Genomic DNA, 27,937 nt, shown 5'->3' with positions numbered 1-27,937 from the left:
AAAAGACCTTTCAAAATACAGTTCAATCAAATTCTCATTGCCACGCATTGGCCTTGTTTAAAATCATACCAGGCAATCTGCATATGGCTCGATCTGCCGAGCCACCGTGGTTACACTGGCGTCCTAACCCTTGTGTCACCATGGATGAAATCAAGTAGAAGAAAAACTTCTTGGTCTAATTTTTAAAATTGCACCGCACATGAGCAGGGAGGGTAACAATTGGACTGCCTGAACTTCACATCTTGCACGACAATAGTGAAGACATGTCCAAAACCAGCAAGAATTAGAAAACATCCCTTTTAATCAGGATTTCTAAATTTTGGTTCAACACATGGCCTCCCATTGAGAACATGTTTTGAGTTGCAGGAAACCTTAATGTGGAAACGCATACACATAGATCTTTAGTGTGTTGTCGTTGATGTTCAAAATGTCTGGTTGCCACAATACTAAATGCTTATAATAAAAACAGAAAACGCTGGAGAAGCTCAGCAAGTCAGGCAGCATCTGTGGAGAAAGAAACAGTTAACGTTTCAAAAAATTGCTTGTTTTGTTCTCTCTTGGGGATAACAGTGTTGGAGGTTGCCCGCTTGAGCACAGATGGAACATTGGAGGATCTGCAATTTCCACAAAATGGAATAAATGGGAACTCCATTCAGCTTTCAGCAAGTACTCTGAAAAAGAATGGCCGTAATGGTAAGTTAAATTGAAATCGTTAACTTGAAATACGAGGTGTCATAGAATCATATGGTGTGGGTTTGTGGCTTTGATTATCCACATGCCTCAGTCCGGACTGACTTGAAGAAGGTAATGAGCAGAGTCAAAGCACAAGGAGGGAGAGATGCCCTCACCTCTCCAAATCTGCAGCTTGCTAAAGGAGAACTGGACAGAGTGTGCACATTGGGGATGTAGAAAAGGACCCTGTCAGTAACGGAAGATCATGTTATCAGAGATACCATGCTGTCATCCCATTGCCAACCTTGCTACAGGTGTTGGCACTGGTACTATTTTATTTCATAACACCCATATATTTTTAGCAAATCACAGACTTGCTTTAAACTGAGGCAACATTCCCTCAGTACATGCTCAAAAGCCAAATGTGGGGGTGGAGGGCAAAGAAATGGGATTTTTACCAATTTATTCAAGGCTGCTAGTTATAACTCCTCAATTTACTCAATAAACCCTGTAGCATATATTTCCTTTATTCCATGAAAATAAAATGTTCCCTAATGCTTTATAGGTTGAATTATAGCTTCTCTACTATGTTTGGCATAGCTTAAAATGTGTTATTTATTTGTAAGAATTAATGGTTTTGAAATGTTGTGAAATTCTATCAGATTTGGTATAATCAGTACATCACTGAATCATATCACAGAATCTTATCTTTAGTCTGACACATTGTTGCAATTGATTCATTTCTATATTTCCTTCAAACAAACTATAATTGAAGTTTGAGTACTGAACACATAAAAGCTGCAATTTATGCTTAATAAAATACTGACATCTGAATTACCTGTAGCATTGTTGTGTTTTTATTGGACAGTTTGATATATCTAGATTATTTTAGACAGTATTAACTGCACAGATGCATTACAATGTTGTCCTTCATTCACATAGCTAACTCACAAGTCTGAATATGAGTCCATAATTCAATTTCTACATCAATCCCTTGAGCAAATCAGCGTGAGTTTCTCATGATTGGTCTTTAACTAGGCCTAAATGAGCTTTTTAGTGGTTAATTTTCATTAACACATTTTAGCATGGGGTAGATCTTTGTCTTCACTTACTGGCCGGTAATCTGGCGGAGCAGATCATCCGGCTGTTACAGAACCTGCCTGATTTTTATTCCATTGATAGCAGCGGAACGAAAATCAGGCAGGTTCTAGAAGCAGCAGCCAATCCTCCTCGGTCGTTAAGGTGAAAATTTACCCCGTAAGAATATTGATCAACAATGAAAGAAAAGTATATTACTGCTTTCCTTCCATTTTTCCCTCTTATTTATTCACATCTACTTGTTCATTAAACTTAACTTCAAAGGAAAACATGACCCTATAATACTAACACAGGCAAATGAAGCCTAAATATCGGTGCTTCAGCATGGATTTCATTTTTCAGTCCATCAGAAGCCTTAAGTGTTGAAAGTCTGTGGGACAATTTATTTTAAATTTCTACAGATTGTCAAATAGAATATGAGGAACAGCAGGCATAGTGGAGGCCTCACAGTATTTTTGTTCAGGGTTTTCTCAATGAACTGAAAGCTCGCAGTTAGGCAGTTTTGTTTCATGCCAAAATTGTCCTGTGGTACTCAAAGGATGGCTGCTGATATGTCATCTTTGAAAATGATAAATACATGTAGCAGAAGCCAAATATTGTATCTGTGTGTATTAGTGAAATAAGTGTAGACCAGATATTTGGTTCCAGCATTTTTCTCATCATGACTGGAAGCTCCTTTTCTGAGTGTACTGCAACACAGACTTTACAGATCTTTAGGCTCTGAAAATCAGATTATCTAATAATGCGACATTTTATACTGACAGAGAAAAGACAGTTTTCCTGAACCATCAGGTCATGAAAGGGTAAACTGCACTGCATTCAGTCTTACAGGAAGGCACAATTACTCTCTCAATCTCTACCTTTAAATAATCGCTGCACTTTCCATTTTTCGAAATGTCAGTAAAGATAATATGCCTTATCCCTTTGTTGCAGGTGAGATAAGAGTGGCTTTTGTCCTCTACAATAATCTGGGAAGCTATCTTTCTACGGAGAATGCCAGCTTCAAGCTAGGAAGTGAGGCGATGTCAACTAATCATACTGTTATAGTCAACTCACAGGTCGTCTCTGCGGCAATAAACAAAGAAAGCAACCGAATCTACCTGGCAGCACCTGTGGTTTTTACCTTAAAACATACTGATGTGAGTGAGGAAATCGACTCATTGGTCTATATTTGTTTTCTGTATATGTCTCCCTCGACTATCCCACCCCAACCCACTGAAGTCTATGCCTTTCTCTGCATCCCTCATATGCAGATTAAACCTGTCATTACCGTCACACTTGATAGAACATGTTGCAAGATAGTGGAATGATGGGGTTCCTTCCGTAGGATGAGATGTAAAGTCTGTAGGTTGTCACTACATACAGGGCTGATTTCAATATATTCATGACATCTTGACTATCATGTTGAGATACTGTGGATCTGTCAACATTTGTCCACAAAAGTAAAAAGGAACAAGCAAGATACTGTGGCAAAATATATTAAGATGTGTTGTGCCTTGTATTTTCCAAGAAACACTTGAAATGTGTAAAATTTCTCCAAAAACCAACCTGGCCTCTGTGTCCTTTCAGTGACTCGAGGAGTCCAGAACTTCTGTTGTCTACAATAGGAAACCATCAGACTAGTGAAGAGAAGATGCTGCCTCAGTGCTTAGACACTGAGAATCAATGGCAAAATGTTGTCCAATTGGGCAGCCAGCCATCTGGGTGTAGTCCGGTTCCATTGATTATTTTAACAGCTGAAGAGATGTTTAAAGCATAATCAGGTTCTGAAGCATTCATGTATTTATTTTCTTCAGAATTGTTTGCTTGGATGTTGATGAGTTTTTACGAATCTCTCCAGTATCATTAGCATTGCTTAAAGCTTCCCTCCCATATAACCTGAATTGACAGGAGCAATGTGATATTGTCAACTTTGTCACGTCAAACAGATGTTCATAGTTTACAAATATTCCAGTAGGTGATAAAGTTCAGGTAAACTGTCCCTTTTTTTGTTTGATTGGTCTAAATGATAGTTTAAAAAAATCTGGAATTAGTATTCCACTGTATTGGTGTTCTGACTCAGTGGGGTCAATTTTAACCTCCCATTGCCGCTTCCCCTCCCAGGCTGGGCGGGAGCAGTGCGTTGGGAGAGGTTAAAATCAAGTGACATCCTTAAGCCCAATTGAGTCCTAAAATGGCATTGGGGTGCTATTGACGTCATGGGACCCTGATTAACTGTGTGTTCGCTTGGGGCTGCCTATTCTGGCAATGGTCACAGCGATGGTGGGAATAGGTAAGTTCTTCCTCGTATTTTATCGAGGCACTGTTTCTGCCAGGTGGGAGGTCTCATAATCTCCCCCTTGATCTGCGAGCTAATCTAGATTTCCCAGCTCCGCTGTCCTATTCCCTTGAGAGCTACATTTAACTTGATATTAGAATATTTAATGTAAATTACACAAAGATCCTTCACAAGGAGGCAGTGTCAGAAATCCCAAAACGTGACAATTGTACGCTACTACTTTGGCTATAATAATATAAGCACTCTATCAGCTTTATTAATTACTTTTACATATCACCTAGATAATGAAAATGTATTGTTACCCCAAGCCATTTCTAAGGGGGAAGATTGCTGCTGTTTGCGAATAATAGTCAAATTGTGAATACGTATATAAAAAAACTCTTAACAGTTTGCTATCTGTCACAAACACCTCATTGTCCCTGTTCCAATGCTTTTCATGCATTGTATACTTGTCATTTTTTTGTTAATAGCATTGATTTGTCTACTCAATTGTATAACTATTCTGACCCCCCCTCCCCCACCTTCAAACCATTAATTGTGTCCTCTGTCCCCAAGGCTCACCCCATTCTACTGTTGTCTGCAGATTTGACAGGCTTACCAATGGTTTGAGCATTCAGGCTATTTGTGCAGATATGAAACAAGAAGGGGTACCAGCAATGATCCCTGTGGAACTCCACTCAACATCTTCCCCCGCACTGCCATAATTCTCATGAGTATTATCGGTCTCCTATCTTTTAACCATCCCCATACTTTAGTCTGAATTCATGGCATTTAGTTTAATTAGAAGTTTTTTTCATGTAGAAATTTGCCAAAAGCTTTCTGAAATTCTAAATAAGCCAAATGCAAGTTCCATTCTACTTTATCTGTAATGCCTTCAAAGAAGTTGGCGGTTTCTCGTTCTAATTCCGGACTGGCTGTTTTTTGGTTCATTCTTATTAAAATGTTACAGGCATACAACAAAGTAATGTGCTCTCCATGTAACCTGTTAAAATCGAGATCTGATGGCAGAGATACCGTCTTAAAATTAATTCTCTCACAATGTTCAGCGGACATTGCCATTTTAACAGTCAAATGGGGTCACTGTCATGCACGATTGGCAGGAACTGTTAAATTGCCTCATCTGAATTGCAAATGAAGCAGATGGTTGTTGCAGAGTTGATTTTAGTTGTGGGTTCAAATTAATCAAAACCAAAGAATTAATTTGGTAATAGTGAAGTGCTTGATAGCAATCTGAATTTTATAGTATCTACATGGAAAATGTGACACGTAACAGATTGCTTCTTGACTAAGGGAATGGATGTATTGAAGAACTGGCTGGGGGTGTGGGGAGGAGAGATTGTACTTGTCACAGTTTGAAAGGTTTTATAATTTTTTTGTTTCAGCTCCAAAACAATTTTAACCCAAACTGTTCCTTCTGGAGCTACTCGAAGCGCACAATGATGGGGTATTGGTCTACGCAGGGCTGCAGAATGCTGGGGTCAAACAGGACACACACCACGTGCTCCTGCAATCATCTGACAAACTTTGCCGTCCTCATGGCACACAAAGACGTCAAGGTAAGGACTTGCAGGACATAATAGGGCAGAAATTGCTTGGAGCGGCGAACCAACTGCTGGAGCTCTCCATAGATTTATACTAACCCACAAACTTACCGTGGTCTTTTCGTTGACCACTTCCTCTAATAGGAAGCAGATAAGAGCCCAGTGTCAGTTCAAGCGAAGCTAGGATGCTGGGAGAAGTGAGAGGATCGATTTCTCCCCTCGACCAATCAGATTGCAGCATTTTTGACAAGCTGCGTTCACTGTCTCTGCAGGCATGGAAAGTTAAAGCAGAAAGTGAAAGGTACAATATTAAAATCAATGTAAAAACAGTAATTGACAGTGAAAAAAAAGGGTAAGAAATAATTGAATTAAATAAAAGAGACAGATGGGAATTTTTTTTTTAAAAACTTTAATTTTTTAATTTAAATTTTTTTTAATGGCCAAAATCTATTAAAACAAGGAATAATGAGACTCCACATTTTTAAAAGTTAATTTTTAATTATTTGGAAATCATGAAGTATTTTTAAGCATACCTGTTTTGTGGCGCAGTTAGTTACTTTCCAGCTGGACAGATAAGCAATTTTGCACTTTTTCAATGATTTCTCTGAATGCAGCGTGTGATATACCTTTAATTCGAAGCTGTCATATCGCCCACGAATCGATAGGAGCAAGTTCCGGATTTCTGCGTTTCACTGCGCACGTGCGAATGCTGGAACTTGCTGCTCCATTTCGCCACTAACAGAGAGCGCTGTTGAGCTCTCCATTATTTCGCAAGCGATTTCTGCCCCAACGTCTTATTCTCTAAGTACTTGAAGCTTGCCTACTGTGGAAGTCAAATAGCTCTATTATTTCAGAGGAGCTCAATACATCTGGCTCCAGGTGCCTGTTGTTGCTGGACCACTGAAAGGAAATTCATTGAACAAGAATGAAGACACATTAAATATTTGATGATGCATCTTGGGAATGTACTGTCTCCCCAAGTGAAGGAAATTGAATAACACATGTGAAGGGTATCAGCACGTGCTGGACCTTTTCATCGCCATACACAAAGAACTGAGGAAGACCCAGTGTAGAATGCACATTCTCTCCACACATGATTTATTTAATCCCTTCTTGATTTCTATAGCGCACAGATTGAACCTGAGCCACATTAAGATATTCATTTTTTGTCTGTCTGGTTAAAGACTTTTTATCCCATTGATTCAATAGTTTTGCATGCTGAAATTATTCATAATTTTCATTTGTATTTTGAGACACTTTATTGTGTCGTAATCTAACACCAGCAACATCTGATTTCTGGACTTTTTTTTTAAAGAGGGTGAGGGAGTAACATCTAACAATCTGAAAAAATTCTCTCTCACACACACTAAATCACAGTTGTGTGTTTTTGTGTGAAATTCTGTAAATCCCACAGACTGTGAAGTGCATGTGTCATTGTTGATACATGACCAGAAAAAGAGATGTGTCCAGAAATATTTCAATTTGTTAATAAAACTTCAAGTGAACTTTAATCTTTAAAACCTTGTATTTTTTTATTATTATTTCACTTAATTACTCTCATTCTGCATATTCTTCCAAATATGGAGAAGTCACAGAACAGTATCTCTTAAGATTTGTTCCTTTCACTTTATCCCATCCCACCTCTTTTTTCTCTGTCACTAACTGCACCTTCCTATTGAGGATCCACAAAAGGAAAAAGGTTCTTTAATTGGCATTCGTTGACCCTTTCCTTTGATTATTTTTTTTAATTAAAAAAAAGTACATTCCCATATATTTCTGAGGACATTATACATTTTCATTGCACTGTGCTTGCAGATTGAGCTCATTGAAGGATCCAGGTTTAGTGGCATTATTGTGCACGCACTGCTAGCAATACAGTCGAGTTTGAGGCAGCTTGTTTGGTCTTGGTTTCTGGCAATTAGTTAGGCCTGAGTTTTAATCAGTTCATATGTTGTACTGTCATGTTTTTATAGTTTTTCTTAGCATTTCTATCCTAGTTCTCAGCAATAACATTTTATTCTCCGCTGTATATATGTACCTTGCAGGCTTCCAGTTGGCTGAAATGAACCTCAAACCTTTTAAATCTAATTTAACATTTTGATAGCTTTACTTACGAATAATACCATCTGTCAAGTGTTCTCAACTGTATAGCTATGTGGAGCTTGTAATGTTGCATCCAGTTGGAAGAGAGAAGTCAGCACTGTCTCTGCTTCATTCTGCTAATGTTAACTTCACAGAGAAGTGACAGAATACATATGGTCCTGCCTGATAATTGACTGCGAACCAATCTGAATCTGCAGAAAAGTAGTGGCACTCTTTACACTCTGCCCCATAGACATAGGTTCAAGACGTGGCGAGATCAGTACCCAATCAAAGTGACACCGACCACCAAATGATTGTACTTAATGTATCCACTGCAGCAAATCAAACTTTGAGTTTAATAGCACTTGCCGAACTACAGCTTTAATGTTATACAGTTCAGTCTTCAACAGCAAATTTGCAGCTGTTGCACTGATCACTTATTGACTGCAGCTGTTGCAGTGCCGCCTCCTTGCTAACTCTGGTATGTGTAATATCCTGCCAGAATCCTATCACTGTTATTGAACTCCCAGTCAGGCAGAATGCAGCTTGCCCTGAGTGCATTCAGTTTGTTGAAGTAATCAGGTTTGCAGCAGATTGAGCTTTTTGGGTCTTGGGTGAGTTCCTTGCAGTGCTGTGATTGAGTACAAGTGCCGAGGCTGGTGACTCTCATCGTATGCTGTTGCGGGTGTACTCACTGATGTGCTGATAATCTAAAAAAGCTCACGATGATGCTGGTGGAGTACAGCTTTGCACTGGAGCTCCGAACGTTCCACTAATTACAGGAGTTTTGCTGATCTGCCTGCGATAGATTATAATTAAAAAAAACATCTGCTGATGCAGCTCCATACACTGCCTGTTTAATGCAAAACAAGTGAACACATATTTGATTACAGATGGTTGGAAACAGCTAGGAAGATTGAAGCTTACTTCAGAGATTCAGAGCTTACATCATAGCCACAAGAGAAAACTTGAAAGGTTTATGGACACCTAGGAACCCTGGATTAAACTATAGCTTTATACTTCCTTATACTTGCTCTCAGCCATGTGTTACTGTTTTATGTCTTAATAAAATGAAAACCATATCATTGACATTTAAAAGTAGGTGCAGTAAATTACATTGATGGAGGACTTTGAGAGAGGTTATTGGAATATCATTAGTGCAGAATAATCCCACGTGGTTTACAAAAGGATATAATGGGATAATTTTACAATTGTAAAGCAGCCAGGGAGAGTCTAGTGTATATAATCAGGCAGATTGGGGCTGTCAGGCCTGTTCTATGCAATAGATTGGTGTTGCAGACAACTGTGAGCTGGTGCTGTGTTTGAACTCTATCACTGAAAATCACAATCCAAATCAACAGTCTCGGAGAGTTAGATTCTGTCCGTTCATAAATGATCGGCCCTTTCATCTCTTAACATTTGGAAAACACACATTTGGAATCTTTCTATTTGAAATTTTTTTTTAAATTTGTGTGATGGTGAATGTAAATCTTCTTGGGGCCAAAATTCCAAGGGATCCAATCCCGGCAATTAAAGGGTCAGTGCTCTCCAGTGCTGACCCCGTCAGAGTTTGCAAGGCCAGTGGGAGGGCACCTAATTAACATGGGCAGGTGGGTGCAAACGCCACTTCAAGTCCATCTCTGGCACCCACTTGCCCCATGTGCTTGGAGACTTCAGCCTCTGCCCCGTTAAGGAGTGGGGGCGATTCCCAATCGCACCCACAGCTGCCCCTGACCATGATCCCCCTGGCCCCTGAGTGAAGGGCTGGCCCGATTATTTTTTTTAACTTTTAAAATTATTTTCTTTGGCAGTCCATGCCACTTGCCTGACCTGGATCCCGTCGTTGGGGCCCATGTCTGCTCTTGTGCAGGTCGGTATGCCTCATCTCACTGCACGCACCTTTCTCCGCTAATATGTCAGGTCCCAGTCTTGCATGGGGAGTCCGTTCCTCTTTCCCCCCCCCTTTCAACTTCTTCCCTTGCCATGAGATGCTTTGTAAGAGGCAGAAGGAGGTCGCACCCTTTGCAAGGCAAACAGGAAACTCCCAAAGGCAGGTTTCCGACATTTTCCTGGAGGCTCCAACGAATTCCCGCCGGAGTTATGGTGGGGGATCACCATGGAAATTGGACGGATTCCAGCCAGGCACAATGTGAAGGCAATACCTACCTTTTACTCGCTGCTAGCGACTGATGAGAAGTCTAGAGACATTGGGCTATTTGCATTTTAATGTTGCATCAAAATGCTTCACAGCCAATGTAGTATTTTGAAGTGTAGTCACTGTTGTAATGTAGGGAAACACTGCAGCAAGTTTGGGTACAGCAATGAAATACATGCCCATATAATCTGTTTTGGTGGTGTTGGTTGAGGAATAAATGTTGGCCAGGGAACCGGGAGAACTCCCTCCGATTCTTCGAATAGTGCCATAGGACATTTTATGTCAATCTGAGAGAGCAGACGGGGCCTCGGTGTATCATCTCATCATGAAGATGGCACCTCCAACAATACAGCGCTCCCTCAGTGCAGCACTGAGTTGTCAGCTTAGAAAATATGCTCAAGTCTCTGGAGTGGGGATTGAACCCACATCTTTTGGCCTGGAGGCAGGCGTGCTACCACTGAGCCAAGGCTGACGCCTTGGCTCAGTGCAAATCATCCAATAGACAATACTGTACACGTAGACCGTGACTTAGAGGTTCAAGCCCCATGATCCAAATTTGTCAAATTGCTTTTCAAAATTCTGATTTATCTAAACAAATGCATTTTAACTAAACTTGATGTGTACCTCATCTGTAATTTTATTCCTGCCTCATCTGCCACCAGGCTATTTTTTAATTGGCTTGATAATCTAGAAGGATATGAGCCCTGTTGATTGTGAACCATATCCATTAGAGTGTAGAATGCAACATTATATGTGCTAACATTTTATGGAAGGTTATGCATAAAATACACGTATGCAGATTATAAAGGAAACAATGAAAATAAATTTGAAGTGTGAGATATTTATGTAAATAGATGGATATTTTGATGGAACAATTGGACTATTTGGGAATTAATGTCTGCCTTTCTGGGCTCACATTGGAGAAGCAGAGTTACTTTATGCTATTTTTTTAATGATTTGCTGAGTTATTTTGGTTTTTTACTTTCATGCTGTGGTCTTGTGGTTAATGGCATATGCTCCATGACTAAAGGCAGTGTACATGGATTTTAGCAAGACTTTTGACAAGGTCCCACATGGCAGACTGGTCAGAAAAGTAAAAGCCCATGGGATCCAAGGGAAAGTGACAAGTTGGATCCAAAATTGGCTCAGTGGCAGGAGCAAAGGGTAATGGTCGACAAGTGTTTTTGTGACTGGAAGGTTGTTTCCAGTGGAGAAACGCAGGGCTCAGTACTAGGTGCCTTGCTTTTTGTGATATGTATTAATGATTTAGACTTAAATGTAGGGGGCATGATTAAGAAATTTGCAGATGATACAAAAATTGGCTGTGTGGTTGATAGTGAGGAGGAAAGCTGTAGACTGCAGAAAGATATCAAAGGACTGGTCAGGTGGGCAGAAAAGTGGCAAATGGAATTCAACCCAGAGAAGTGTGAGGTAATGCATTTTGGGAGGGCAAACAATGCAAGGGAGTACACAATAAATGGGAGGATACTAAGAGGTTATAGAGGAACAGAGGACCTTGGAGTGCATGTCCACAGATCCCTGAAGATAGCAAGACAGGTATATAAGGTGGTTAAGAGGGCATACGGGATACTTTGCTTTATTAGCCGAGGCATAGAATATAAGAGCAGGGAGGTTATGCTAGAACTGTCTTAAACACTAGTTAGGCCACAGCTAGAGTGCTGCGTACAGTTCTGGCCACCACATTACAGGGAAGATGTGATTGCACTCGAGAGGGTACAGAGGAGATTTACGAGGATGTTGCCAGGACTGGAGAATTTTAGCTATGAGGAAAGATTGGAAAGGCTGGGGTTGTTTTCTTTGGAACAAAGGAGGCTGAGGGGAGATTTAATTGAGGTATATAAAATTATGACTGGCCTAGATAGAATGGGTAGGAAGGACCTGCTTCCCTTAGCAGAGAGGTCAATAACCAGGGGGTATAGATTTAAAGTGATTGGCAGAAGGATTAGAAGGGAATTAGAAACTTTTTCACTCAGGGTGATTGGGCTCTGGAACTCACTGCCCGAAAGGGTGGTCGAGGCAGAAGCCCTCATTGTGTTTAAAAAAAACTTGGATATGCACTTGAGGTGCTGTAACCTACAAGGTTACGGACCAAGAGCTGGAAAGTGGGATTAGGCTGGATAGCTCTTTTTCGGCTGGCACAGACAAGATGGGCCGAACGGCCTCCTTCAGTGCCATAAATTTCTATGATTTTAATGCATTGAACCTAGTTGCTCCTTGCATTTTCCTATAGGCTGCTGCAAACAGCTAATCTACAAGATTACTGTCAAGCTCACTATAGCTATAATGTCAGTTTAGTTCAACTGGTAGCCCCTGAGACAGATGCTTGCGTGCTCAAGCCCCACTATGGACTAGGGTATGTAATCTAGGCTGAGACTAAATTACAGTACTGATGGAGTGCTGCATTGTCAAAGATCTTTTGGGCGAGATGATAAACCTAGACCCTATATACCAGTTGAGATGGGCATAAAAGATCCCATGGCACTATTTGAAGAAGAGCAGGAAGTTTTCCTGTGTCGTGACCAACTTTGCTCACTCAACCAAAACCACCAAAAAAAATTGCTGTTTGTTGTTATGTTATTAAATGTGCTCGGTTCCAGGAAGTCCCACAATGACTGCACTTTAAAAGTAATTCATTGGTGGTAAGGTGTTTTGGGACATCCTGAGGGAATGAGAAGGTGCTATGAAAATGAAAGTTCTTTCTTACAAACAGAAGTTGAAATCTTAATTTAAAAAAATGAAAATTGGCAATTTTAACTCATTGGTGGTCTTTAGTGAGGTGTAAATTGCCACCTTGTCATTGTCACATGATCTTTGCAATTTGTGCAGCACATGCTTACATAAAGCATACTGACTTATTTCAATGAAGGAAGTGTGTTAAAGGGTATGTGCCTTGTTTTGAAAATTATTTCCTGCAATCAAAGCTAACAGTAATGGTTTGAGGCTGATAACTTATTGGCACAGCCTATCCTGCCAGGCCACAGTAGGAATAGCCTAATGTGAATTATAGATTAACTAACACTTGTCTGCTGACTGATAATTTCCTTATTGTGTTCCCAGTTTAGTGACCCTGTCCATGAACTGCTGCTGGAGGTTATTACCTGGGTCGGTATCCTGATATCACTTGTCTGTCTGCTGATCTGCATCTTCACTTTTTGTTTCTTTCACGGACTTCAGAGTGATCGAAACACCATTCACAAAAACCTCTGCATCAGCCTATTCGTGGCCGAGTTGCTTTTCCTAATTGGGATCAATCGTACAGATCAACCGGTGAGCATGTTTAATTGTTGTGTGTGATACACTTAAGTTAGCAATCCTGTGGGACATTTTTTTAAAAATTAAATAATTCAGGGCACTATAAATGCCTGTTCAATACAATTTGCTTTGTCTCACATAGTTGAGGACAATTTGAGTTTCTTCAAATGACGAGGCCCACTGATACCACATCCAGGTTGTCATTCTTCACAAGTGAACTTTGAGAATGACTGAACTCTGGTCAGTTACTCTCCTCTCTAGTCAAAAGCAGCACTAAGGTCAATTTTAGTGGCTCTACTACCAACCTGACCAAGATTAACAAACTCACAACGGACCTGGGATTAAACCCGAAGAAAATTTTCGGGGAACAGGTCAAATCTAATAGTTAAAGAGAATCGTTGTTGGGAGGCATTGGTAGGATTTTTCCTTCCTTTTTCATGCTTTTCTGCCTTGTAAAGTACTCTGAGACATTTTTATTATTTTGTGAGGAATGCTATGCCAATTTATTTATGATGAACAATTATTGCAGTAATGGTGGTACCTACTTAGATCCTCACCCTCATACAACTCATTTGAGACCCTGTGCATGCTAGGCCTCTGCCCGATATCAGCTGTCCCCTTAGCAACATAGAAAATAGGAGCAGGAGTAGGCCATTCGGCCCTTCGAGCCTGCTCCGCCATTCAATATGATCATGGCTGATCCTCGAACTCAATACCATATTCCCGCTCTCTCCCCATATCCCTTGATGCCTTTTGTGTCTAGAAATCTATCCAGCTCCTTCCTAAATATATTCAGTGACTTGGCCTCCACGGCCTTCTGTGGTAGAGAATTCCACAGGTTCACCACCCTCTGAGTGAAGAAATTTCTCCTCATCTCAGTCCTAAATGTCCTACCCCGTATCCTGAGTCTGTGACCCCTCATTCTGGACCCACCAGCCAGGGGAAACATCCTCCCTGCATCCAGTCTGTCTAGCCCTGTCAGAATTTTATATGTTTCAATGAGATCCCCTCTCATCTAAACTCAAGTGAATACAGGCCGAGTCGACCCAATCTCTCCTCATATGTCAGTCCTGCCATCCCAGGAATCAGTTTGGTGAACCTTTGCTGCACTCCCTCTATGGCAAGTATATCCTTTCTTTAGTAAGGCGACCAAAACTGCACACAATACTCCAGGTGTGGTCACACCAAGTCCCTGTATAACTGCAGTAAGACATCCTTGCTCCTGTACTCAAATCCTCTTGCAATGAAGGCCAACATACCATTTGCCTTCCTAACTGCTTGTTGCACCTGCATGTTTTCTTTCAGTGACTGGTGTACAAGGACACCCAGGTCCCTTTGTACATCAACATTCCCCAATCTATCTCCATTTAAATAATACTCTGCCTTTCTGTTTTTCCTTCTGAAGTGGATAACTTCACATTTATCCACATTATACTGAATCTGCCATGTATTTGCCCACTCACTCAACTTGTCTAAATCGCCTTGAAGCCTCTTTGCATCCTCCTCACAACTCACGATCTCACCTAGTTTTGTGTCATCAGCAAACTTGGAAACATTACATTTGATTCCCTCATCCAAATCATTGAAATATGTTGTGAATAGCTGGGGCCCAAGCACTGATCCCTGCGGTACCCCACTAGTCACTGCCTGACACCCTGAAAAAGACCCAACCACCACCATTCTTGACTCTCGCATAGGAATTCTCCACTCTTGGTACAGGGCCAATGAAAGAGAGATTGGCATTCCACCTATTGTCTTTGATGAAGGGCTGAGTGTAGGCAACTTTAACGGATTGTTACAAGTTTAGGGTCTTGCCTTGGTTGAATATGGGCTGAAACATGGCGAGACGAAGCCAGATATGAATTTTGAAGTTGCTTTTTTTTTTAAAAGAGACCATTTGAACATGCAGAGTAACAGTCAAAGCGAGTTCCACTTAGCTCTGAAACAAGGTCTGTGTCTATTAATCATCTGTCCAAAACCTGTCTGCCCGGTGGCAGAATCCCGATTGGAACGATTAAAATAGGGAATTGTGTGAGAGATGGGCACAGATTTTGGGAAGCGACAACACCTTGGAGAGGAAAGGGAGGTCGCAGAAAGTGCTTTTTGTCTCTGTGTCCCCAGCCTGAGTGAGGACTAAGACACTGATTTCCTCCCTGTCGTGATTTACTCGCCACCTCTCCTCTCCCCTCAGAGTGTGAGGTTAAAGAGGATGTCTGCTGCTGGACCACGTCAAACTCTACTGGGCCTCACTTTTCTCAGCCAAAACCACTCTGGAATCATCCTGGAAAACAAAAATAACCCCCATTTCTCCACTAACAACCATATCCATAAACCCCTTTCCCCTGTCCCCTCCACCTTCACCTCTTTTTTTTAAAAAATGTGAGGAGCTCATAGAATTCTTTGTCACCAAGATGGAGACCATCCATTCAACTGACTGCTGCTTCCTCCACTTCCCTTCCCCCACCCCCCCAACCCGGGCTCCTCCCTGACCTAGCCCCGAACCCCATCTCTCTAGTTTCCCTCTCAACTCCCCCATGCCCTTTCTGAGCTCATCACATCCATAAGATCCACCTCCTGCTCCCTTGACCCCATTACCACGAAACCTCTGATGACACAACTTTCCTTGCTGGCCCCCATGCTGGCTGACATTGTAAATGGTTCCCTCTCGTCAGACACGCTCTTTCAAAACAGTTGTCATCTCCCCACCTAAAAAAAAAACGCCCTTGGCCCCTCTGTCCTTACCAACTAATGCACTATCTCCGACCTCCCTTTCCTCTCCAAAGTGTTGCCGTTCCCCAAATCTCTCCATCTCTCCTGCAATTCTGTATTTTAGGTTGGAATTTAGGCTCAAAAGGCCGAATGGCCTACTGCTGCTCCTGTGTTCTAAGTTTCTGCCAATCCCACAGCACCAAAACAGCCCTAACTGAAGTCACAAACAATGCATTATCCCTCCTCATCCATCTCCTCTTCTGTGCAGCCTTTGACATGGTCAACAACACTGTCCTCCTCCAGAGTCTTCCCTGCTTTGTCCAGACATGGGATCAGCTTCCACTTGTACGTAGATGACACCCAGCTCTATATCTCCACCACCTCTCTCTTGACCTCTGTCCACTGGCTCTGTGTTGTCAGACTGCTTGTCCAGCATTCAGAATACCAAAACCATTATTTTTGGCCCCCACCACATTCTCTGTACCGTTGACAACAAATCCATCCACCTCCCCGGACTCTATCTCAGACCACACCAGACTGTTAGCAACCTCTGTGTCCTATTTGACCTTGAGCTGTGCTTCTGATTCCATATCCTCTCCATCACAAAGACCGCCTATTTCCACCTCTGTAACATCGGCCATCTCTGCTCCTAGCGCAGCTCATCGGCTGCTGAAACCCTCATCTATGCCTTTTTTTAATTACACCTTTGTTAAGTGTTTTACTACGTTAAAGGCACTATATAAAGGCAAGTTGCTGTTGCTGCTGCCCTCAAGGTAAATGGGGGCTATCCTAGCTAATGGACTTGGGATGAGACTATTGAGCCTCAATGCATCAGTTGCATATTCTATAAACTGGTCTGTCTGGCATCAGTACACATGTTTCAGTGCCTGTGACCTTTTTAAACCTGTGCAAATTAATTTTGTTTCAAAACATTACTCTTAAACTTAAATCAATACCGCAGTTCTTCTTATGAGGAAAAAAAAAGTCAGAAATTCCAAAATGTGACCAACCTTAATCGGCATACTTTCCAAAGGAAGCTATTCCTACAGCAGGGCTGTATTGAGCCATTTGCCTCCTTGCATGCGACATTGGAAAGTGTTTTGATAAATTGAAACAGCCGAACACCCCAATTTGAACTTCTATCTCGTACTTGAGTGGTGTCACGGAGCGTTAGTTGTTTGCATTGCATCTACCATGTGGCGACACTAGTGCCAGTTGCAGTGGAGACTTGAAGGCTGATTTTAACTTTCGGCAGTGACAGAAAGCTAGCAGTAGCAGATTGGCCACCCATTATACACCCTGCTCGGTTTTCCTTTCCATTGACCAGTGGAATTTTTGTGCCAAATTCCAAGAGGCTGTCATGACCAACTTTAACACTCTTCAATATATGCAGCTATGAGGACCTTTTGAAATAGTTAAAGTTCACAAACGAGCAATTGTGTTGCACATCAAAAGTTGAATGCTTGATGAAATTCCTGGGATAAGCGAGGATTATGAATGCCAAGAGTTATGGATAGTTGGTGAGCAGTGATTAGAACTGGTGTTTTCTTACTATGACTAGAGCTTGCCTGGTAAATAGTAATGGTGAATGAGGCAGAGAGGGAGTTCAAGAGCACACAAGGCTCAGCAGGCACTATACTTATATTTAGCATTACAGGCCTTACCAACGCCCAGTGTTTTATGCTCATGCGGATCAGTGGCACCTGGGGAGCTGCCCACCACCAATGGCATATGTGGAGTTACACAGGAGGAGCCAGTTCACTCACTTGGTAGCAGCACTAGTGACGGTAAGTGCTGTCTTTGAAAATACTGAGCTCAAGTCATCAGAAAGCCCTGGCAGTAATTCAGTTCCTTCAGGGTTATATACTGGCATAGGTAGCAAGCCTTCTGTATCCTTCACAGCTTCATAGTTAGGTATAGGGCCATCTGCCACTGCTACTCATTCAACTATGGCAACGTGGGGTTTGGGCATATCTATACTTGGCATGGAAAAATTCACAACACAGAAAGAACAAGCACAGCAGCAAAACGTAGGTGCTCACAGCACTTCATTTCTTAATAAAATGAATTCACTGTTACTATTATTATGCAGTCTGTTCTTTTCTTGTGCAGAAAATAAAGCCTTAGTTGTCCGAAAGATAAAATGGCAGAACAATACGGGGTCACTTTCAATATCACTTCCTGGCAAGTAACCTGGTGGAACAGATCCCCTGCGCATTGTAGGACCCACTTTTGATTTCAATGAGACGTAAATCGGATGGGTTCTACAATGGGTGGGTGATCAGCTTCAGCAGGTTACTGCCCAGGCGGAAAGTTCGAAAATGACCCCCATAAGGTACGCCGCAAAAAGTAAATTGGAATGGTAAATAGCCATTCTGTGGTTGTAAATATAAGCGTAGCACCTGCCGTTACTTTTAAGCTACTTATGTCTCTTACACTCTTCATCGCCCTCTCCTCCGCATTCACTACTGCCATATGCCTGGCAATCAATATTCATAGTCATGATCAGAAACCACCAGTACTAATCACTGTTCATGCGCTATTTACAAATCTTTGCATTTTGTAATCCTCACTTATTCCAGAATATCCATCAAGTGCTAAACTTTGGATGTGCTGCAAATTGCTTGTTCGTGCACTTCAACTAGATTTTAACCAATTCGTAGGTTATATTTTCCAACTTCTCACAAGCATTTCTAACCTGTTTTTGAGGGATCGAAATGCCCAGAGCAGGTATGATTAAAATGTAGTTGCTTCCTTCCATCATTCCACCACTGTTCAAGCATGACTACTTTTTTGTAAAGCATTGTGAACAGCAGGATTTTCCCCCATAATTCTTCAACCCTTTTCAACTGTCCACTTAGTAGTGAAATTGGTTTTTAAATGAGTGATTGATGGTTCATTTACTGCAATACCTGTGATACATCCTGTTGGTTTTCTTGGTTGGCTGTGTGTTGCAGTATTTAAGTGCTTTAAGTCAAAACAACCAAAGTCTATAAAGTTTAATGATTCCAGGAATGACTGATGGTTTCTGGAAAGCCGGTTGTGGAACGGGTCAAGTCCCAATGAGACATCTTTATCGTGGCAGTTGAGGGTCACATGAGTTGAATTGTGATGGATTTGTTTATTCCATGAGCACAGTATTCCCCTGTCAAAAGCTAGTCACTAAATTTTGAGGTTGCTACATCAGAAGGAGATTTTCAAATTCACGGAGGGTACTACGCACTGTTGGAACTAAAGGAAAGCAATGGCTGACCTTAAATGGACGAAGCCCCTATCTCCCGATGCTTTCCCTCAGACTCAGTTGCCATGTTGCTGCATCTCACCCAGCGGTTGCTACTGCCTTCTTCGACATCATTCGTCCTTCCTCCCTCTCACATTGCTCTCACTCTACTGCCTCTCGGACACGGAAACAATCATTTATTTTAACAAAATAATCAGATCAATGGATCTCTGCAGAACTAATGGAGGTTTTTACGGTGTTTACAAGCCCTATAACTGAGATAAATGAAATGCTTGCCCTAAAACTCTGCCCCTGTCAAATGTGCAAACTTGCTGACTTGTGCATCAGATGGTAAGAGGGAAGCTTTGCATTTCTGCTGATTCTTATCAACTGTAACCTCAAATAGTCATTAAGTAGAAAATTGGGATATTTGTTATACCTGGATTTAACCTGCATTGAAGAGGTTAAGGAATGAGAGAGTAAATCTTGTTAATCTGCCAGTTTGGTTTCTTACAGATTGCTTGTGCAGTATTTGCTGCTTTGCTTCACTTCTTCTTCCTGGCTGCCTTCACATGGATGTTCCTGGAGGGCGTTCAGCTCTACATTATGTTGGTGGAAGTCTTTGAAAGTGAGCACTCCCGCAGAAAGTACTTCTATCTGGTTGGATATGGAGTACCTGCACTTATTGTCGCTGTTTCAGCTGCCGTGGACTACCGAAGTTATGGAACAACAACAGCGTGAGTTTGCTGTTTTGCTTTGAAAATCCCCTACCAGGAGCACTGATTGCTTCTGTCTGATTGACGACTTCATAAACACAGGGGTTCAAAGTAATTTATTTTGATTAATTTAACTAGCTTTTATCGCACTATGACTACAGATTGGCATGAAGAATATAGATCGAGAAGAGTACATATCGAGATACATCATTTTGTTAAACACTAGCTGTGTTAAAATAAAAGCAGCTGGTTAAAATACTGTTACACAATGGAAGTTGCTATTAAAGTCATTAAACATCTGTACCATCATCAGAATCCTATTCACTGGATAGAAAATGTGTTTTTGGGGACGAAAACTGAGGAAATTGAAAGAAATGTTTGCAAAAGAAAATCTTCAGATAGAGAACATGGGGATAGAGTTTCAGCTTTGGATGCAATTGGTAATTGGGCTGGTTAGGTTAGAGTTCAAGTTTCTGCCAAAGTGTATTTGCATAATCACAAACGTAAAATCTTCCATGAACCAGCGCAATCGGGCAACTTAATACAGCGTAATCGTTCATTTTTTTTTCTTTGAAATAACAAATATTCATTGATGTGTTTAAGATGTAATTAAGAGTGGTAACCTGGTACAGTTTTATTAATACAGCTAAAAATGGGTTTAACACAATGGATAAGCATTTTTAATAAGAGTATCTAGTCCTCCACCTGTGAGTAAACTGATTTTAAATCACTGAAAATAACTTTAAAAAACTATATTGAACCATTTACTGCTTTCATTGGTGTGCACTAGTTAGTTTCTTAGTAAATTAACTTTTTTAATATGTAAAAACGCTTAAAACATGCCTATTAGTGCCTGTGCGCCTAAGGAAACTAGCTTAATTTGAAGACCCTCCTCGAACGGGCGCAATCGGCGGAAACTGACCATCCCTATTATTTCGTTTAGGGGGCGTGGCCAGTTTTGTAGGCGAGGCCGGCTTCGGGCAGAACAATTTATGAACCAGCACAAAAGATCGCCGAAACTCAATTTACGCTTGACGTAAATTGGGCTTGATTTTCCGCAATCTTTCACGTTGGTTTGGGTGAATGTGCTGATAAAATCAGTGCAGTCTATTGGAAACTCTACCGCATGGTCTTTAGTGAAAATGGTGAAGAGCTTCAGCGCCTGAGTTTGCTTGTATTGAAGCTTTTTACTGATGTTCTCTGGGAAGCAAATTCGGATTGTTTAAGTGTTTGATACTTCAGGATTGGTTAATGTGAGTGAGCCGTCTGAAAGTGGAACTGCCAAATGGTGCAAGATTGTTATACAGATGAATACAGAAATTATATATTTCCCAGCTGTAATTAGTGCCCTCCGATGCAGTACTTTGTTTAATCCAGTGATCTCTTCTGTATAACAAGCGACTTGTTTTTTCCATGGCTATTACTACACTATAGACACCCAACTGAAATAGCCTGTTACAGATTTTTTTACGTGCCTTAGTGTAATCATGTGACCCAATATGCAATCCCACCTCATTTTGAATCCATGGGCAGGTACTTCTAGTAATTTTTTTCAAGTATATCATTCTATTTGAATGTATTTGTCAAATTCATTATTCCCATCTGTCACGTAAATGAAACTGGAAAAAGAAGGGAATTTTCAAGAGAACCACAAATTTGATCCTTTGAATATAAAGGAAATTACGTAATTAATAATTTAGTTGAAGGTCATAAATCTGACTGAGCATTCTACAATGTTTTCAAACCAGGAATTATTCCTGATAATGGGATGTAATTTTAACAACCTGAAAGGCTGCTCACCTCAACTCATCAAAGTTCAAACCGTGTTCTTTATTTTACTTTGGATATGGCTTTGCTTTGATCTGTGCCAAAGCCAAAAGCTAGCACTGTTAGAAAAATGATTGACAGGTTATAGTCAGTAGGGAGGAGAAGAAAGCTTAGAGCTGGAAGATATAATGGCTATGTTAAGTTTTTATTCCCTTATGATGATTGTCTGACAGCTGAGGAAGGTGCTGGCACACAAGTGGCGTCATCAGGCCTGATACCATTTTTCTGCTTTCTTTTCCAAGAGTTAATTATCTTCCTCCATCAATGGTGCTGTCAGAAATTGGGCCTATAATTCAACATTTAAATGAACAACACTGTAATAATTCCTGGCTCTCAGTGGTCTGTTTGGCATAGTGCATTCTTCTCTGTCAGTCCACTACTGTTGATGTATGTCCTGCACTCAGTCCTTGAATGCCTGCTGTCCCCTGCGTTTCATTACAGATGTTGGTTGAGGCTCGACACCTACTTCATTTGGAGCTTTATAGGCCCTGCGACCTTGATTATTATGGTAAGTACTGCTAATTAACACAGCACCTCCAAGGGCATAAAATAGGACTTTCACTGGACCTTTGCTGTACGTCCTTAATTTATGGGCATTCATTTTAAAAAGGAATGTTCCTCCCTGACCCACTTAGTCACTGCATAATTATAGGGCATCAGTGTGTAAAAGGAATATGAAGGTGATTTCTGTAGCAATGGGTCCAAAAAGAATAACTGTAGTGAAATAGTCAATTAAGAATTGTAAAGTATAGGTGCTTTAATATTTGGTACCTTAAATCTATGAAAATACATAATAGCATTGCTCATTATAATCTGTGCAGTGCTTTTTTTTAAAAATCATACTAGGCTCCATTTAAAGTCAAGTTAGCTACTTCTTTGCTCCTAATTACACCTATAATTTTTAAAACAAAAAGCCAATTCTGAGTCACACTAGAGTTCTAATTAATATATATCTGAAGCAGTACGTCAGCCGTTAGTTGTGTAATGGGGACTGAGGTGTGCTGAATGCTGGTATACCAGTGCACTAAGAACATTGGAACAGGAGTAGGCCATTCAGCCGCTTGATCCACTGTGGATCGATAGTGTGCTGATTCTATCCTGCAGTTCCCCATGTGGCAAATACGTGACTCCAGACTTGGGGAGAGGGAGGAGTGGTGCTGAATGAAAGTTGAACACTTGCTCACTGAGGAAGAGTGAACTCCCAAGGGAAAGTCACCTAGCCATGGAGCTCTCATATCTCCAGAAGCTTGCAGGGTAAAAGTTCTGTCTTCATGTGGGGAATAGTGTGTGGGATGGGAGAGACCCTGAAAGAGGGGACATTTTAAAATTTAAATAAATTTAATTTAGTTTTCCTTTTCTTAATCTTGCAGTTAAATGTGATATTTCTTGGAATTGCTCTTTACAAGATGTTCCATCATACAACTGTGTTGAAGCCAGAATCTAGCTGTTTGGACAATATCAAGTAAGTTTCTGCTGTCAGCTTCTATGAGCATTTTCTTTGTTGAGGAAGCTGTTGTTAATTTGGGATGCAAAAATGAGTAGATACTTACCAGATTTCCACCTGCTTTGCATTGCTTAACAATTGAACACTGCATTATCCTTTGAACATAGTTTACTAGCCAGAAAGGGTCGTATTGTGTAAAGATGCAACGTGCCACCAATGTGAGGACCATCTTATTGTTTAACCAGATCAGATCTCCCTTTTACATTTTATCGACTCGCACACAATTCTTTAAATGGATAATGGTATTTTTGAAGCAGCCAGAACTATTTTCAAACTCCAATAATATATTAGAAAACCAGCTATTACAGCTGCTATCTATACCTCAGCTGCAACACCACTATGGATCCCATTTTCCAATAGGGTCGTAATGGGATGACCTGAGGAAGGAGAAAATCTCCGAAAGCTTGTGAATTTAAAATAAAATTGCTGGACTATAACTTGGTGTTGTAAAATTGTTTACAATTGTCAACCCCAGTCCATCACCGGCATCTCCACATCATGAAAGAAAGTAGCCATTGTGTCGGTCTAAGCTTTACTTCTCCTTAAGTCCGCACCAGCATCTCTTTTTTTTCTGTCACAAGTAATTTCATCTGAGACTCTCTTTCTTCCCCCCTCTCCCAGCCACCTCCATTAAAACAAGTTGCAATTTTTTTTTAAAAATCCTTCCAGGATTCCCATGCTCCACGCACAAGTTGTGAAGAAGATTGTCTGCTGTGCTTCAGGTCCCTGCCTACGCTGCCATTTAAGGAGCTGCTTGGCAATGCAATGAGCTGGAACTCCAACTCACTGCTCCAGCAGGCAGCCAGTTCTAATAACATTAAAGGGACGAAGTGCTGGAAATGAAAATCTGTGGCTTTCTTGCAACAAATTTTTATGCAGATGGCAAACTAGCGTGCTATCATCTGATATTTAAGCACTGCTTTAGGACAGGTTAACACGAATACACTGCAAGTAGGATGTGCTGTTTGTGTGGTGGTTGTGTGTATGTGTGTGCAGTTTTTATTTTAATTTTGAGGATCCCTGTGGTCTTAATTGTTGCAAAACTTGTGGCTCTCAATAGTCTAATCCAACATCAAATCCATTGGTGTGGGTTTTTTTTTTAACAAGAGCCCAGTATGACTTTTCCATTGCTTAATGTTTGGAAGAATGGCCACCAATTCCCTGGATAGCTCAGCTGGTTCGGGTTGTGCACAGCTGAGCCAAATATAAGAAAAGATAGGAAATGAGAGAAAGCCATTTGATCCATTGTAGTTCATCTCTCCAGTACATCAACTCTCCCATCATTGCATTCTGAGCAATCCCATTTTGTTTTGCCTCTATTATGTTGCTTGGTAGATTATTGCAAACATTCATCACCGAGTCCAAAAATATTTCTTGAAAGCTTCCCTAAATTTATTTTTCACTTACGTCTTCTGGTCCAATTTTCCTGACTTACTTTCAAATAATAAACTGGTTTTGCCTTATCTATACCGCATAATGTTATATACTTGGAAGAGGTATTCAACCTTCTTAAGCTTCTGTATTAGAAGAGGAAGCCCAACTTTAGCTGGAAGATCACATATAGAGAAAAATAGTCTGCAGAAGTAAAACTGTCCACCTGATTTCTTGAGCAACTATTAAGATTACTAATGAGTATGGTTGTTCAGCCTTCATTTTGTGGGCAGACCTTTTTAATTTTCCTTTCCCCCCCCACCATCGTTGCCAACATCTTGCATTATGGGAGTTTCTTTTAAATTAAATATTAATTTTAAATATTTTTGAGAGCATAGAAGTGGAATTTTACACGGGCTTTTACAAGAGCCAGCAATTGTTTTTTTTTAAATTTGATGTGGACAACACTGACAAGGCAATGTTTACTGCCCAGAAGGTAATAAGAATCAGCCCCATAGTCACATGTAGGGGTGGCAGGTTCCCTTCCCCGAAGGACATTATTAAACTGGTTGGGTTTTCACAACATATGAAAATGACGGGCAGGAAAAGACCAGCTGGTCCACCAAGCCTGCCGCACACTCATGATGGATAGAGAATCATGACTAGACACTTCTTACCCCCCCATCCCTGCAGCCATGTATTCTCTTGAGAGAGGCAACAAAACAGAGAAAAACCCAGGGCCAACAAGGGGGGAAAAACTCTTGGAGGTGGGGGGGAAGAAATTCCAGCAGCTTTCATGGTCATTTTGGTTCTGGTGCCAGCCCACAAATGACCAGATTTATTGAATTCAGGTTTACAATTAAAATTTGAACTCGGGACGTCTGGGTAGCTCGACCAATCCCACAACCATTCGACTACCATACCCTGGTTTAACAATGTAATTTGATCAGGTTACAATCCAAATCTCAGACACACTTTTACAAATGATGTAGACCTGTCTCCCTGGGGTTTAACTTCATTATCAACACAAGTGAAAAGAATAAGAACTGCATGTCTGACTGCAAAATACACCAGGAGAGCAGGGGTCATGCTTACACTGTGGTTTGAGTCTCCAAACCCGGTGCACATAGTTTTTGCTGCTTGGTGGTAAATTCTAAACAAATCTGTGGAAACAATATTTCAGTGAGAGTGTGTTCAATCTATGGAACAGATTCTGGGTCATTTAAATGCATATTAGATAGATTTCTTTCCGGAAAATAATATTTTGGGATACAGTATACGAGCAGTTTGAGACATGACATTTGGTAAGTGTCGCATGGTTGGGAGGGACGGATGACTTTGGTTCCCAAAGCTTTCCACCACTGGGATTTTCCTCACCTCAAGCCTGGGTCTGTTGTAGGCTAATTGATAGAGATTGATTGATTGCTATCATTCGTCAACAATTCCATTATCATTGCAACATGTGACTACCAGGATGAGGTGAAGGTGGGCTCTTGTAATTCCTATGTTAATTCCTATGTTCCTTCCTATGAAGAGAATTGATCCAAAATTACGCTAAGCTATATTTGGGGTTATATGCTAGGAAACTTTCTGGGCATCTCAAGCTCTGCTGCCATAACTTCGACAGAAACCCCATTTACGTTGTAAACAGGGATTCCGCCAACATTATGTTGAAGGTGAGCAGAAACAAGCTTTTATAAATGTCAAAATATGCAGATGATGCTGACTATGTCTCAGTGAATTACAAAACAGTAGGCCAGTCAGCTTCAGATAACTTGATAAGCCATAAGGATGGAATTTGAAGTAGTGCGTAATGGGTGTTGCATAATCATAATACTATTGACATGGCATCAGGGGACTTATGGTTTCGTGCTACGATTTTACAGAAAAAGTTATTGTCTTGTGAATATTCTTGTGAATTATTGCGGGATTTTCCAATCAGCATAAGCCTCGGTGAAGGGGCAAGTGAGCTTAATCAAATCCTGCAGAAACTCCCATATGGGTAGGACTGCGTATCTGAAATTTGATTTACTGCAATAAGTAGTGGTTTGCTAGTCCATTCAATTACCTTCCAATCTTAAAGTGTCAAAAAAAAATGTTTAAGTAATTAATTTTTGGGTCTTTATTTCTTCAGAATGTTGAACATCTTTCCATGCCCTGATCTTATTGACCTGTAAAATTAAATTAATGTCTGATGCCTCCGAGAATCAAATTAACATCCAGCTCTTGTATGGTGCACAATAGTCTGTGACGCGTGATCTGCGTTCTCTATCAAACAAACTGTAGTGTTGTATGCTGAATATGCCTGCAGTTGTGTGGTATACACATTGTTGATGTGGACTTAATAACTGCACTCTATTTGTTTTCCTTTTAATGCTTCAACTTTTGGTTGGTGAATTTTGTTTTTATCAGTGAGAAATGCACAGATTCACATTTACAACTTCCTGTCAGCGTCATGCACTCCCAGGTCATTATATAGAATTACAAAGAAATTGCAACATGGAAACAGGCCATACACCCCTCCGAGTCCGTGTTGGTGTTTGTCGTCCACATGAGCAGTAATCCTAATCCCATGTATCCTCTGTTCCGATATTCATTATTTCCTTTTCTATTAACAGCCTATCTAAACTATTCTTAAATGTTGACGTGGTCTCTGCTTCGATCATTAACTCGGGTAGTGCATTCCACAGCCTCTGAGTTCTCCAGCTCTCAGTCCTAAATCTCTGGCATCTGGAGTAATAATAGGAGCTTGTAGGAAAGGTAATGCAGTAATCATGGGGGACTTCAATCTTCATATAGACTGGGCAAATCAAATTGGCAAAAGTAGTTTGGAGGATGCGTTCATGGAATGCATTGGAGATGGTTTCCTAGAACAATACGTCATGGAACCAACCAGGGAACAGGCTATTTTAGATCTTGTATTGTGTAATAAGACAGGGTTAATTAGTAATCTCACAGTAAAGGATCCTCTGGGGAAGAGTGATCATAATAGGATAGAATTTCACATTGAGTTTGAGAGAGATGTGCTTAAGTCCAAAACTAGAGTCTTAAACTTAAATAAAGCCAGTTATATAAGTATGAGGGGCGAGTTGGCCAAGGTAGATTGGGAAATTAAATCAAAGGGTATGACAGTTGAAACACAATGACAAACATTTAAAGAAATATTTCAATATTCTCAAAAAATATACATTCCATCGAGAAATAAAAACTCCATGGGAAAAGTGAATCACCCGTGGCTAACTAAAGAAGTTAAGGATGGTATTAGATTAAAAGAAGAGTAGTAAGCCTGAGAATTGGGAGAGTTTTAGAAACCAGCAAAGGATGACCAAAAAGTTGATAAATAGGGAGAAAATAGAATTTGAAAGTAAACTAGCAAGGAATATAAAAACGGATTGTAAGACCTTCCAAGGAAGCAAGTAGCAAAAGTAAATGTTGGATCCCTGGTTGACAGGCTGGCTGCCGACAGGAGCTGCAACGCTTTGGGGGGGTGA

General features: G+C 40.7%; 1 protein-coding gene across 10 annotated transcripts in view; it reads left to right on the top strand.

Moving 5' to 3' along the window:
- adgrl3.1 (adhesion G protein-coupled receptor L3.1) overlaps positions 1 to 27,937 on the top strand; it is a 602,649-nt gene that overhangs the window by 519,180 nt on the left and 55,532 nt on the right. For all 10 annotated transcript variants that reach the window (XM_067983447.1, XM_067983448.1, XM_067983439.1 and 7 more), the window contains 7 exons: positions 571 to 693; positions 2,704 to 2,909; positions 5,431 to 5,604; positions 12,905 to 13,114; positions 19,545 to 19,765; positions 22,013 to 22,079; positions 22,942 to 23,033. In XM_067983447.1, coding sequence (XP_067839548.1) covers positions 571 to 693; positions 2,704 to 2,909; positions 5,431 to 5,604; positions 12,905 to 13,114; positions 19,545 to 19,765; positions 22,013 to 22,079; positions 22,942 to 23,033 — 1,093 coding nt within the window. The remainder of the gene's footprint in view (positions 1 to 570; positions 694 to 2,703; positions 2,910 to 5,430; positions 5,605 to 12,904; positions 13,115 to 19,544; positions 19,766 to 22,012; positions 22,080 to 22,941; positions 23,034 to 27,937) is intronic.

The sequence above is a fragment of the Heptranchias perlo genome, chromosome 4 (genome assembly GCF_035084215.1).
Source record: "Heptranchias perlo isolate sHepPer1 chromosome 4, sHepPer1.hap1, whole genome shotgun sequence".
NCBI classification, from domain to species: Eukaryota; Metazoa; Chordata; class Chondrichthyes; order Hexanchiformes; family Hexanchidae; genus Heptranchias; species Heptranchias perlo.
The sequence above is the reverse complement of the archived record's forward strand: the minus strand, read 5'-3'. Positions and strand labels throughout refer to the sequence as shown.